This window comes from Hydra vulgaris, chromosome 12 (genome assembly GCF_038396675.1).
Source record: "Hydra vulgaris chromosome 12, alternate assembly HydraT2T_AEP".
Classification (NCBI taxonomy): domain Eukaryota; kingdom Metazoa; phylum Cnidaria; class Hydrozoa; order Anthoathecata; family Hydridae; genus Hydra; species Hydra vulgaris.
The window spans coordinates 5,111,296-5,126,639 of record NC_088931.1 but is presented as its reverse complement, the minus strand read 5'-3'; the positions used below and the strand labels follow the sequence as shown (position 1 = coordinate 5,126,639).

The 15,344-nt window shown below is 27.3% G+C and overlaps 2 protein-coding genes across 4 annotated transcripts in view; one reads left to right on the top strand and one right to left on the bottom strand.

The window, feature by feature from the left end:
* Window positions 1–15,344, bottom strand: part of LOC100199127 (spermatogenesis-associated protein 4) — a 72,782-nt gene that overhangs the window by 23,161 nt on the left and 34,277 nt on the right. For all 3 annotated transcript variants that reach the window (XM_065811304.1, XM_065811305.1, XM_065811306.1), the window contains exon 4: window positions 1,847–1,965. In XM_065811304.1, coding sequence (XP_065667376.1) covers window positions 1,847–1,965 — 119 coding nt within the window. The remainder of the gene's footprint in view (window positions 1–1,846; window positions 1,966–15,344) is intronic.
* On the top strand, window positions 7,476–9,576 carry LOC136087794 (sepiapterin reductase-like). The gene has a single exon (XM_065811303.1). It carries the CDS (start codon window positions 7,779–7,781, stop codon window positions 8,787–8,789), a length of 1,011 nt encoding a protein of 336 aa, XP_065667375.1. The 5' UTR covers window positions 7,476–7,778; the 3' UTR covers window positions 8,790–9,576.

Below are 15,344 nucleotides of genomic sequence, written 5' to 3'. Positions count from 1 at the left end.
TCTATTCCGAAGTTGCAAGATGCCTTTTTGAGAGGTAAAAAACCTTCTGCATTTTTGTGAGCTAGTTAGAAAAGTATTCTTCCATTTATTTTTATTTTTTATTATTAATAATGTTAAAAGAGCCAAAAATGTTTTGAATATTGGTATTGCGGTTTTAATTGATTTTTAAATAATGTTGTTACTAAAAGCAGCAGAAAAAATTTTATTATCAATTTTTGCACATCTAAAGTAAACAAGTATATGATTTGTACAATTAATGTAAAAAAATATTTGTTTTGTTCAACTATTTTACTAATTATCTAATCACGTTTATCTATTTTAATGGTAAATGTAGTTTGTAAACTGTTAATATTTTAATGGTAAATGTAGTTTGTAAATTGTTAATATTTTTGATCCTGTGATTTTTGATCATAAAAAAGTAGGCTAAGCGGCATAAAAAATGCTTTGTAGTTTTTTATAGCAACATATAAAAATATCTTGCTGCATGGTAGGGGCAGAATGCTCCATTATATGCTGTTACAAATAATTGCTTTTGGTTTATCTAAATGTGTAATAATGTAGTTACAAATATCTTTTTTTATTAATTCGTTCGTGTTAAAAAGTAAAATAAAAGTAAAAAAGAATAAAAGTTAAAAAGGTTCGTGTTAAAATGTAAAATAAAAGTAAAAAAAAGTGCAAAAACATTTGATTTATGACATAAAGTATATCAGAGAGGCAGCGTATCCCAGCCTACCTCTAAATTTTGATCATTGATTGAATACAAGATTTCTCCAAAATTTCAAAACTTACCGATTCAAAAAGTTGTAGGTAAATTTACTGAAGCTTAAACAGAATATAAATAACTTGAAGTTTAAAGGTGTTAAAGGTGATCTTAAAGGACTTAAATAAAAATAACCTGCCAAGATGTATCGTTCCAAAACATCAAAAAAACCCGTCTTCACATATTTTTCTATACTTGTTTTATTTTTATGAAACATTTGATTATTTTTTTGTTTTCTTACCATTAGAATTTGCTAGTTATAAGCAGTTCTGTACATAGCATTTTGTAATGCAGCTATAAAAGAAATGTGTGTATTTGGAAATGTTATATTTGGAAAACTTCTCATTAGACCATTAATAGTTTCACGCATTTAAGAATGCTAATTTTGATTTGTGATAATTTATATCACTAGGATCAAGATAGTAAAAGTATTTTGGAAACAATCAACGAATATAAAACTAATCCAGCTGCACTGTTTTGAAGAACGATTAATTATTTTAGAAAATGTCTCCTTCCAAATGCTTTAGAATCAATTACAACTTTATGCTTTATCGATCACCAGCTTATCGCCATGACTTGCTTGTCGTAATGGAATGCAGTACGTCTTGATTCGACAATATAAAAGATATTTCTTTTCAAAAGGTCAAAAAATAAAAACGTAAGTGAAGCTTTTTGATACCAAATTATAGACATTTAAATAAAAATTGGCAAAGTTATAAAAAAGTTATAAATTTTATTGAGAAAATTTAAATCTTGACTTCAGGTTCTTCAACAAGTTTATATATCAAAAGTTTGTTATTTAAAGTCTCATAACTTTTTGTAGAATTGTTTGATTTAGATTTTTTTTTTGACTATTAAGTTACTGTATCAAAGCCTTTCAACTGATACATTATATTCAAGCAGTAAATCAAAATATCTACATAATACAGATGAGATTAGAGCATTTTCTTTAGAGCTAATGCGTTGTCATAACTCAAAGCATTAAGTTGAATCATAGCAAAACGCTTCTGAAATATACGTCTCTAAATTCATTTATTTCAGTTTATCTTTATAGAAAAAGTAAAAAATTTACAAAAACTATTAAACCTTCGTTGGGTTAGAGTCATGTATATTCTTTGAAGAAGCAACACTGCAGCACCGGATTTACAATGAATTGTAGCATCTATTTCTTCTTTAGGAATGTTAAACGCTAGACGATTGAAGAGCTATTAAGGTATCAAATATATATATATATATATATAGATATATATATATATATATATATATATATATATATATTAAAGTTAAAATACGCATATATATATATATATATATATATATATATATATATATAATATATATATATATATATATATATATATATATATATGCGTATTTTAACTTTAAAACAGCTTATTTAAGTAATTAAAAAATGAGACGCGATCACTTTGTTATATGTAATCATACTACTTTTGTTGTTTATTAATGATTTATTAAAGTTTTTAGTTTTAATAGCATCGCTAGAAGTTTACAATCATTAACCGTATTTTTTAATCATTAATTGTAATACGGCAATATAACAATATATAAGCTTACTGTTTGAAAAAAAATTTCAACTTTGCTGTCAGAACCACGTAAAATACATAATAAACAAGTTGATTTAATAAAATCTAATTAAAAACAATCAAAATAAACATAGACTAAAAATAGTATTACATCTCAAAATAATCTAAATATGTATTTAAAAACTTATCGAAAAAAATATCTAATTATTTAAACATTTGAAAGAACACAGTTTTTAAAACTACTTTTAAAATTGGAAAACGAGATTAACAAATTCAAATTAGGAAGACAAATTTTAATCCATAGATAGTACCAAATTGATTGAACTTTGCTTGAGAAACATAAAATATAATATATTAAAGATATCGAGTTCGTAAACCTTTTATACTTTTATATCTTTATTTACTTTTATACTTTTATATCTTAAATTTAAAAGTACTAAAGGTTTACGGTTTAAAGTTTAAATAAATTTTTTGAATGCGGTGATGATTTTCAAAATGTATAATACGTATTGCATGTTTTTGACAATGGTAAAGATGTGGAACTTACTTTTAGTGGTACTTCCACCAGTGACGGATCCAGAATTTTCTGGTAGTCGGGGAGGATGTGTGTGTTGGGATGTTTAGTTAACAAAACTTGAAAAAAAAAAAAAAAAGGTCGTTATATTTACAAAAGGGCCTCTAAATTAAAAACTTTTATAAGTTCTGGTGGGGGGGGGGGGGGGGAAACAACCACCCCATCAACCCTCCTGGATTTGTTACTGTTCCCCACACAATATTTGCATAGTTTATATAGCTATGAGTAAATAAGTACCCCAGCGGGCACAGAACAAATGAGTATACAGCGGGCACGTCGTAAGGACGTCCTATGGACTTGTGACGTTCATAAGACGTGGTATACACATCCCACGGACATCTGTGCCTGCTGGGTAGCGGGATTGATTTTTTTTTTATTAGAGTAGTATCTGATTTTATATAGAATTCAAATACTTTTGGCTAGTTTACTCAAATAATAGTCAATAGGTGCTTTCATGTAACACTTTGTTAGGTAAACGCATGGCTATTTTTTTAGCAGACATAATTCAAGACACTTTTACTTTATTTTATCAATGAAAAGTTTTGAAAAATTATTCGATAAAAAGCTTCATTATTACCTAGTGAAACATTTATAGGGGAGACCGGGGCTAGTTGGCTCGGTTTTTACTCTATGAGCTCTGTAGCTCTAACAGTACATTTTTTTTAAATATTAAAGTGTAGTATTAAAGAGTATGGATTAGGGTATCTTATAAAATTTGCATTCATTTACAAAAAAAAATTTTTGGGGCCTTTCCGGACCCTCAAAAAAAAAAAAAATTTGCGCCAACTTACCCCACCACGGGGTAAGTTGGCGCAAACTATAAAAATGATTATTAATGCACTATTAAGTGCAAAATTAATAAAAAAAAATTTTAAATTAACTTTTTCAACAATTTTATCCCAAAATTTAATATTACTTTTAGATGGTACCAAATATTAGTCCGTATAAAAGCCAAACAGTAACCCACGTTTTGTCTGTGGAAAAAAAAACTAAAAAAAATTTTTTTTTAATTTTTTTGTAAGAAAAAATATTTTCAATATTGTTAAAAATTTAATAAAAAAAAAAAAAAAATTTATAAAAATAAATATTTTTTTCCATAGTAAATGCTATGAGCCAACTTACCCCGTGAAAAATTTGTCAACTTACCCCGAAAGCTTTTTTTTTAATAAATAGTCTATAGATGCTGAAAAACGGCAGCTCTGAAAAAAAAGTCTGACCGGATATAGTAAACCAATTGTGACTGGAACTTTTACAATAATATTTTTTTCATACGACTAAATATTTTCTTTGTAAAGTAAAAAGGAAGCGATGTTCTAAAAGTTACGTTTTTGTCCAAAAAACGCATAAATCTCGATATCTCCCATGCGCAAATCCTGACAATACTACAGTGAATGATGAAATGGTCAATAAGGAAGTTTCTGAGTAATTTTTGTCACTTTCTGATGAAAGGCTCTAAAGATAAACGCAGTTCGTCAACTTACCCCTGCGGCCAACTAGCCCCGGTCTCCCCTACTATTCTATCACTTTACCACTGATTTCGTAGAATTTTAGTTTTTTATGTAAAATTTTATGATTAACTGTACAGAATATTATATATCTTCTATTGATAATAATTCTTTTTTAAATTTTCAAAAAGTTGAAAATGCGCAAATAGATCTTAAGATATCTGAGATCAGCGGTCCACTCAATATGGGTCTCCAGTTAAAAAGTTATAATTTGAAAAGTTTACTAAAAGTATCAATATACTAACTTAAACAGTTAAGTTTTTCCGAAATCAAGTTGATATAAGTAATTTTATGAATAAGAATTGAATTTTTATAAATTTCTTTATTCTTAGAGCATTTTAGTTAACAAAAAGAAAATTTTTTTTAAAAATTTTTGCGTCATATACTAAATAAAGTTTATTTACTACAATAACATCGTCTTCGGATGATTTACTAGGTAAATCCATTATTATCATCTTAATAATTAATACTTTAAAGTCTGCGCATATTTATAGATGCACATATTATAATACTTAATTATTGCATATTATAATATTTACGTAAATGATACATACTTCACGACTCCCATAAAGATAAGGTATACTTTCAATTGCAAATACAATAACAAACACATTAACGAACAGATTAAATCTAATTATTGAATTTAATAAAATTAAAGTTAAAGCGTTAATTACCACAAAAATAAAAAAATTTATTAATATAATAAATTTTTCTATTTTTGTGGTAAAAATTATATCAATAAATTATATAAATATCATGAATGAAAAATTATATGAACATTAGGTTGGGTATGCTTTAATAAAAAATTTCACTGGCGACATAATACTAAAAAGCAAACTTCTTTTTTTGAAAGTTTGAAGTTACTGACTCACGCTCACTAAATTATACAGTACAATCTCTTTAATTTGAACTTAACCCTATTTTGAAGGCCTCCGATCAAATGTAAATCCATAGTCGCAAAATGCCCTTAAAGAAATTCTTGTTTACCTTTATACAATTTAAATCACTCTATTTGACAAACTACGCAATTTGCATATATTATTTAGATTCTTAAGTAGATTCTCTCTGTGAAACTCTTACTTTCAGTTTCAAATATTTTGAGTTTTCGAAAATGGTTTAGTAGAAATTATTTTCTTCTGTTAAAAAAATAAATATGACAACAAAGAGACACCACAAACATAGTAACCAATCCTTCTGATTAACGGCTTTATATATACAATTAATTTCTAGCCATTTTTATTGTCGGCTTTTAAAAAATAATAATAAAGATTCTTTCTTAGTCAATACAGTCTAATCATTTGTTTTTATTTCTGTAAGTATGGTATATTTTTGAATCCGATTCTGGTAAGAAAAGTTAAGCACTGCTTACGATTCTGTCTCAGTACTCCACACACAGTACACACAGTACTCAAAATTAATGTTGACGAATTCGTTTTTTTCTATTATATATTGCGTAACAAGTTACATTTGAAAAATCTTTTTTTTTTTTTTTTACCGGGTATTTTTACAATAACATTATTTTTGCAAGTTTTAACAATATATACTGCTTTTATCACAAATACATTCAAAAATACTTCTAACGTAATTAAGATAACATTAAGATATATTTGATGTACAAAGTAATATGATTAAGTAAAATAGTACTTCAATTTATTTTCTGAGAAAACGAGATAACAGTAAAAAAAAAAAACCTTTTATAATGTAGTCAAGGGAAACTCGCTGATAACTGTGTGAAGTCTTGTCATCGAGAACCTTTTTTTTTATTAACTTCATGAGATAATTATTTTATTCATGATATATTTTTTTATGTTATTAATGAGATCTAGGTTTACAGCAAGTATAGTACATTTAAAGCAGTATGGTAGTACATTTGAATCTAAGTTTATAGAAAGTCAGTACATTCGTATCTAAGATTACAGCAAGTTTAGTAACATTTGACACAGATACAGCCGTGATGAAAAAAAAATTTGAAGACAAGTATTAATAAAGTTGGTTAAATTACCACATTTTGAGAAAATTATAAGATTTCTTACTTCCAGGTTTCTTACTTTCAAGTTCATTACATCTAGTTTGGCCATAGTAGATAGAGATCACGTGCCTTTGTGTTAAGTAATATATACTTTAACTACGTAATTTAATAATTACTATATACTATACGTTTTTTTTCAATTCGGTTTTTTTGTATTTTAATTAATTTTAAATTTAAATAAATTTGAGTTACTCATTACAAATAGATATCAATATCCACAACTAAAATACTTATAAGTTTCTAATAAATAACAATAAATAATAATAGAAACCAATAAGATACTGACAAGCTACCAACCTTGCTCACACTATTATTGAAGAATTATCTTTTAAATATTTAAAAAATCAAATTCTTGTTCTTTGAGAAAGGATATAGCTGTTTTATTATTATTTTTTATGACTTCCTTTTGCCAATTTACGATTGTATTGTTATCAAAGGGGTTTTCCAACCAATTTGACCTTCAACCAACAAGTTCTTTGTTTAAAAATATTTTTTAATGATGCAACATCGATATGCAACTCATTACTTCAGCATTGTGACAACAATGTGACCAAATATATTTATATATATATTTTTTATTCACATGTTTTACAAAAATTCTCGCGAGGTTTAACTCGTTTAACTCGTTAAGTCACGATTTCGTCTACATTTTAGCTTCTTGTAAATCAGAAATAGAAGGGTACCATTTTTATTCTTTTTCCGAAAATTGAAAATAAAAAATAATTTTATTTTGAATATGTGATTTCATAGAGCCTGCGGCTGTTCGATTCAATTAGCAGAAAGGTTTTATCCGTTATATTATCTCATACATTGATGGCACAAGTGCATGAGATTTTATTACTAATAAAAATAATTCAAGTTAGAGAAAATATAACTGATCTAAAAAAAGTATAACATTAAAGAACATAAAAAGAAATTAAAACTCGGTTTTATTTTCGTTACCTTGTTTTCTCTTTAACCGAGAGTTAAGGAATATAAATACATATTTTATATCTTTTCCTTTATCGCAATAAGAAAAATGTTTGACAATATTTTATATTTGCTAATAGATTGCTAAAGATATACAAATCATAATAACTAAACAGGGGGTTATACATTATATTGGTAGTTTATGAAGCATTACTTGAATAAGTCTATTAATTAAAGATTAGGCAAGAAATAGTGCGGAACTACAAGATCGGTTAAAAGTCTCCATAAACAAAACTGTCTGTTTTTTGTACGTATGATCGCAAAAAAAGAAGGAAGTTTATAAAGTTTATTTTTTTTTTTACGTATGAAAAAAGAAGAAAAAAGAAGTTAATGAAAACTTAAGTTAATTAAAAAGAGAAAGCAGGAAGGTTTTTTAAATCAGAAAACTAAAGAAAGAATGTCTGAAAGTAAAGTTTCTGGAAACGAACCGAATGAAAAAAAACCTACAGACGTGAAGATAATGGATCGACGAGGTTCAATAAACTCATCAAATACGATTGGTGACGGTATATCAAAACCATCATTCAACTGGAGTCAGTTAAGAAAAAAATCTTTTTCGAAAATTCGTTTAATTAAAGGTAAATTTTTAGTAATAGTTACGGGAGCTGGGCACGGGTTAGGAAGATCTATTGCTGGATTAGCATTTCAAGACCAAGGAATATTTGCACAAGCATTCTCAGGATCTAAAGTTATTATGGTTGACAAAGATATGGACGCACTAAATGAAACTTCAGGGAAAAAGATGAGGCAGTTTTTAAAGCACAGAAAAATAGATGTCGTGTTAGAATGTATTGATTTGATGAACTTAACGGACACAAAAAACTTTTTGAACGATTTGGTAGCCAAAAACGATCAAGACTATGAACATATAGTTTTTGTAAACAATACCTCGACTCTAGGAAATATATCCCAAACATTAATGGAAAATGAAAACCTTGAAGAGTTAGAAGATTATTGGCGCCTAAACATTACTTCACGCATATACCTTACCACTCAAATTTGCAAACTGTTTCCTTTTTCAAAGAAAACCGTTGTTCATACAGCTCGGACGGAAAGTACAACAGCATCCGAATACATGGGATTGTCAAACATTGCTACTAGTGCGTTCGATATGTTTGGACAGACCTTTGCAAAAGAAAATCCAACAATCCGCGTTCTCTATTTCACACCAAATCTTCTTGATACAAAAAGATGCAGAAAAATTGTTGAGGAATGCCCAAACAAAGATTTATGTGAGTCAATTCAACAATCTATAGACCAGGGTACGCTAGAAACACCTTTAGATGCTGCAAAAAAAATGTCACGAATTTTGGAAGAGTATGAGTTTACGCAGGGAGAAGTTTTAAGAATCAACTTGAAAAATAATAATATCGAGATAAAAAACAACAACATTGAGAATGATAGCTAAAAGACGTAATCAATTATTATTTTAATCCCGTCACGACGGCTTTCAAAAATATTTAAAGAGAACACAATATATGCCTGTAAATAATTATACGCACTATGGAATTTTTTTTTTGAAGAAAATTTTTTACTTTGTTATTGCTGTTTTCTAAGACAACATTTTTTTGTCAAAGAGGATTATGTCCCCAAAGAATGTACAACATCTGGAATGCAATAGAAAAATAACAACAATATAATCTAATTTTAAACACAAATGAAATCGTTCAAGACTAAATCGGTTAAAATAAGTTTTATTAACTCTATTCTTAAGATATGGCGCATACAACTTCGAGAATGCTTTTGAATTTTTTATAAATAATGAAATGCAAAAAGTTCTTTTTTATAATAACGCAATATTGATTTATTTTATTAAAATCTATATAATTAAACAAGAGGGTGCTCTAAACGTATCCATTTTTAAAATATTTTTTTTAATTATTGGTTCCCAGTTGATTTGAAAAATGACGGTAAAAAACTTTCTCAAGATGTATAATTGTATGATTAATAATCCATGCAAGTATTGAAGAATAAAAAAAAAAGACTTGAACACAAACACAGCAACGAAAAAACAACAGAAATATCATGTGAGAACAAAATTTTTATTTCAAAATCTTGGGTATTTGATAAGTATGGTATCTGAGATAAAATTATACTCAAAAGAGGACAAAGGTCTTTTAAATGCAATAAATAACAAATTGTAAAGTATATTTTAATGAGGTTATTTTGACAATAAAAATGTCTCGCTTTTTTCACTTTGAATGTCATTTTTTTCAAGTTTTTTTTTATAGTTTACTAGTCATTTATTTTGCCTAATATATGTCAATTATTTCTTAAAAAAAAAAAAAAAAAAAAAAATAATACCAAAAAAAACGCGCATAGCAAGGTAAATAGTTTAAGAATCTGTAGTACCGTCAGATTGAGAACTGGCTATAGTTGTGCAAAGTACTTTTTACTAAACTACGTAAAAGGCCGGTGGTATTGCGCCCCAAAGAGACCGTCTGTTTTTTCAAATTTTTTTTATAAACTAAAATTTGAGAATTTAAATTAAAAAAGTATACAATCGAGTTTGAAATTTTATAAAAGCAAGTTTCATTTAAAACTTTGCTTTAGAAGTTTTATTTCAATTTACAATAGAATTATAGTAAAAAAAAAACTAAAAAAATACTTTGACCCGCATAGAATTTACTCAAACACGCATACGGCAATTTTCGTCGACGCAGCAATTAATTTGCTTATGTAAGCAAACTATTTGTTTGGATTCCATAATATAAAGCAAACATTTTTACTCAAAGTAAAGATTACTAGTGATTTAGAAGTATATTGGTTTATAGAAAATTATTTATTAACATCAAACAGATAATAACACTTTCAGATGCTATAAAGATTTTACATAACGGAGAAAAAAATAACTACATACAAAGATGTCACATCATCTTTGTATATTGTTTTTTCACTGATATGTAAATCAATTCGAAAATGTTGTAGGATGTTTAAGAAGGTAATGGAATTTTTGTTTTAACGTATGGCTTATTATAGAGGAAAATTAAAAAGATTAGGGCTTTAAAAACCATCTAAGATTTAACTTGGTACTTATTATCTTGATTCAAATTTTGATTATAATTAGCCGTCTAAAGTTCTAATTATAACCTAACTTATGCAAGTAATGGAGTAAGTAATGAAATCAGCTAACGTGCAAGATTGTAGCAAAACAGGGTTATCATAAAATTAACAACAAAGCGCAATTTAGTTTGAAATAAGTACTTCTCAGAGGCAGATTAAAACTTTTTGGAGCCCGGGGCTATTTTTAAGCAAGAGGCCTCTTTCCAAGTTAGTAATCAAAGGTTTTATTTTAAGAGTTTAATTTAAAGAAACCATTTTTTGTATTTTAAAGGTGCTCCCTTTAAAGAGGTGTCCTCACGGAATTATAAAAGAGCACCGCGGAAGAGCATTTAACTTGGAAGTTCAAGCCTCCTTTCTTATAAATGCAACATTGTTAAGAAAGGAGGCGGTTTGAACTTAAGTAGGCGGTACCTCGGACCTCTTGGTTCTGAGTCAGAACTTTAACCACTGCGCCACGGCTGTACATTACTTTGAATCGGGATCCCCAAAACACTGCGGCCTACGGTTATAGTTCCCTTAGCCCCCCTTAATCGAGCACTGGTACATTTGGTGCGTAATTCATTGTCTCGCTATTCTTTATTAATGTAAAAGCCTTTATTTATTTGGTTATTTATTCATTTCGCACAGCAGTTGTATAATAGATATAGACTAACGTATTTCGGTGCAATCGTTTATTTCATTCGTAATCGTAATGCTAATCTCCAATACAACATAAAACGAGGCGTTATGGAATGAATTTGATAGTTAACTTTATTTGTTTGTCAGCTCTCGAAATTTTATTTCAATTACTGTACATGCTGTGTTCTTTTTGTCATGACGCATGTTGTAAGCATTTTATCAAAAAAAAAAAAAAAAAAAAAAAAAAAAAGCATAGGAAGGTTTGATTACTACTAAACGTTTGAATCCCAACAGATTATCGATAACCAATTATGACGCATTGGCAATAGAGCGTGTCGCGTCATTTTGATTGTCAAATACAGATAAAGAAGCGTGTTATTATCAAACGATATCTTTATGTAATGACTACTTAAAATAAATCGAGATAAAGTTCATATAAAAAAACACATTTAAAACAGATATTTAAGATGACATATAGTTACAACAACATATTATTCTGTTATATAGCGGTCATTATGCTACCACTTTTCATAAAAGCTTCGCTTTTCAAAATAACTTATAAATTATTCTAAATATACCATGAATTATATTTAAATAAAAATAACGTTTCTTTCACTCCACGTTGTTAATAACCTTTGGAAGATACAAAAAAATGATTAAAATAACGAATTAATAAATTTTATTCAAAAAGAGTTAAAAAGTTTATTCTTTAATAAACTCCATTTGGAGTGGAGCCGGCCAGGATTCAATTTAAATAAAAAAACATTCTTAAAATGAATTATTTATTCTTAATTTTATATCTTAAATCTATATTTTAAAATTATATCTTAAATTTTTTAGAAAAATTATTATAAAAAACAAACATTTCGATTAATTTTTTTATATGCATGTTAAAAAAAAATTGGTCTGTTGCATTTTTTGCTTTGTATTTAAAGGTGGTTTAGAGATAAGGATTAATTATTATAAATAAAATCATTTGTAAAAATAACATCAGAACTTTTAGAAGGAAAAAAAAATTGAATAAGAAAATTAAAGAAGTCAGAAGTGATCGAGTAACAGCATAACGTAGATGAGCCTAACAAGAAAAAGTCCAATAGCACAATTAAGGAGAATGACCAATATGTGGATACAAACCAAATACTTTAATCGAGTAGCTGGTTCTTTAACCTGAAATTTTTCAATTAATTGGCTTTGTTTAACTGCTTGGAAATTGTTAGCTGGATGTCTGGCCAGAATTTGATGATTGACTCAAGTCAAAAAATGTCATTCAGCAAGACTATCAAGGTAGAGGCTGGGATAGAAACAATTTAAACAAAATGTTAGATAACTTGAATTCTTTTAAAAAAATAAATTTAGAATCGTTTACTTAATTGATTTCTATTGTTCACTGTTCGAAAGATTATTGTATTGTTAAAATTATTGTTTTTCTAGCAAATTAAAAATTAGCTTTAAATAAGCAGTAATAAAATTGAAAAATTCATTTATTTCTGCACAAGAGGTTGCATTAAAATTAAATTAAAAAATTTATAGAACATTGAAAGTCCACATTCTGTGTAATGTAGAGTCTTATATAAAACTTATGGCTGTACCTGATACAGAATGTGTGTATATTTATGTGTATGTATACTTTTTTAAGAGTACAATTTCCCCGTTGTAAAACCTGAACAACTTGATGTAAAAAATTAAATACAGATGAAAATTTAAAAACATTTAGAAAAAACAAAAAAACTCCCAATTTCTTAAATGGGCCAAAGGCCTTCTCAAACTTACCCTTAAATTTTTTTTTTGACCTTTAGCACCTTGTCCAGATTTTAAAAACTTACTTTTCTAAACCTACAAAACAAATGCCACAATATAAACTTTGCAGTGTCTTGGTTTACAGAGAGTTTTTAGATTTGATAAGTTCAATATAGTTATATCAAGCTTATATATACCAAAAGAATTTAACAAATTTTTCTTTTCTTACCTTTGTTAATTTACATGTTGCTGAACTTAAAATGAAGGGAAAAAATAATGAGGTCGTTAAAAAAGTTTGTAGAACTTGATCTATAAACTTACAATAATGCAGGAAATAACTAAATATTTATATATCATCTTAAACTATATTTAATTATAAACATTTTAAATACTTGTTGAAAAATGAACAATAGATGTTGTTCATTCGGGTTATGCTGAAATGGGAGACACCATTACTAGTCAATATTACATTAGAAGTTGTTTGAAACCTCTTATATGCGAAATTAACAAACAAAGACTTAAAACAGGCACTCCAAATTTTTAAATTTCTCAATGATAATGCTCAACCCCATGTAACTCAAACCATCACATATTGTCTTAACCAAGCTGGAATCACAATAATTTGCAAACCCACCATACTCACTAGACTTAGCTTTATCCAATTATTGGATATTCAACTTGTTAAAAAAAATCTTGATGATGATACTGACGTTGAAAGTCAAAAAAACTGCATAACAAAGCTACTTCAAAGTATACCCAAATAAGAGTATTAAAAACGTTTGACAAATGGCTAGAAAGATGCAAATTTGTATAAGTAATGATGGAAATTATTTTGAATATTTAGTAAAAAAAAAGTTAAAAAAACTTTTTATTTTCTTTTATAGGGGAGTTCTACGTACTTTCCTAACGACTTAACGACGTAGTTTTTTCCCTGACATATTGTAAACAGTTTTTTCAGAGAAGCTTTAAGTTTTCCTTGTTTTTTTTATTGGCGTAAATTAAACCAAATACATTGCATTTTCAAATGTCGGAAAGATTTTATTTTACAAACTAATTACACAATGATACAAATTTTTATAAAATATTTGCCCACTATAAATTTTTGTTCTTTTTTAATAAATTTATTCAACTAAATCCAAAAATGTAAAATTTTTATCTGAGTATTAAAACATTATCAGTGCCTCAAAAAACATTCTTTACTCTAGCGAGATGGTTACAAGGTAGAATAAAGGCAATAATTTTTGCCGTTCCCAGAGTATAGTGAGAGCAGAAAAATCATTACAATGACTATTTTTTTTTTGATATTACAAAGTACAGAAAAGCTAAAGGGAGACAAGCTCAACAATATGCAGACATAAAAAACTACAACATCTGGTTCACATAATGATAGCCTACCAGTACCACAAACACCTCAGAATGAAAGAATACTTTCATCATACTTTCCAAGGGTTTTTAATTTAAATTAATAAAACATGAAATGTTTATGATGCATTTATCTTGTAATGAAGTTTTAACCCTAATGCTATTTATGTTAAATATATTATGTTAAAGTTGTTATATGATGTTTTATCATTCTGTTATTTCATTTAAAGAATCAACAAGTAACAGAAGTAAAGACAAAAAGCTTTTGTACCAATAATGACTTTTCAGCCTCACTTTACAAATCAGAGTTAGCTAGAGGATCTAATCAGAGATTTAGGTTTTATTAAGTCAGGAGCTGAATATTTTTCATCAAGACTAATTGAATCAAATCTACTAGGCAAAAACTGCAAGGCATGTTTGTACCAAAAATAACACAAAGAAATTGAAATTTACTATGTCTTATGTAATTACCTATGTTATTGAAAAGATGAGACTAGTTAGTTTACTTCTCCAGACTCAAGCATAACCCTGCACATTGGTAACTGTTTATAAATAGCTCAAAACGGAGTCTTAAAGCAGTGTTGCTCCACATAGGAAATAAATATTTATTTTGTCTCTTGCCCATTTGGTACAGAAGAATAAGTCCTATAAAAATGCCAAACAATTTCTTTACAAAAGTAATAATCTTAATATGAATACTGTAAAACGTTAAACGTTTAACGTCGTTTCGCTTTCGTTTTTAAGTAGTTTTAATTAGTTACTTGGCTTTTCAGAATTTAAAAGCGCATGTTCTCAAAATGCACGCGGTCATTAGAAAAAGGTCTATCAAGTAAGTTAAAACTTTTTACCTTTTAAAATTTAATTATTATTTATTAGTTTAGAAATATTACATAAAGAATCATATTAAATAATCATTGTTAAGATCACATTATAATTGAAGAAAGTATGGAAAATAGTTTAGCAACTTTTAAATAACATTTTTATTAAATATAGAGTAGAAAGGATCATTCCTTTTAATTTTTTAAATCATTTACATTTTTGTTTTAGTTTTTCTTTTAGCTTTATTATTTTCATAGCAGTTTTTTTTTATTGAGATTATACTTTATTTTTTAATAGGAAAATAGGGGTAAGAATGAGACCTAATTACTTTTTATGCATTTTTTATGCAACAAAAAAGTAATAC

Excerpts from the sequence above, each read along its gene's own strand:
- LOC136087794 (XM_065811303.1), top strand. The coding sequence starts at position 7,779 with ATGTCTGAAAGTAAAGTTTCTGGAAACGAACCGAATGAAAAAAAACCT.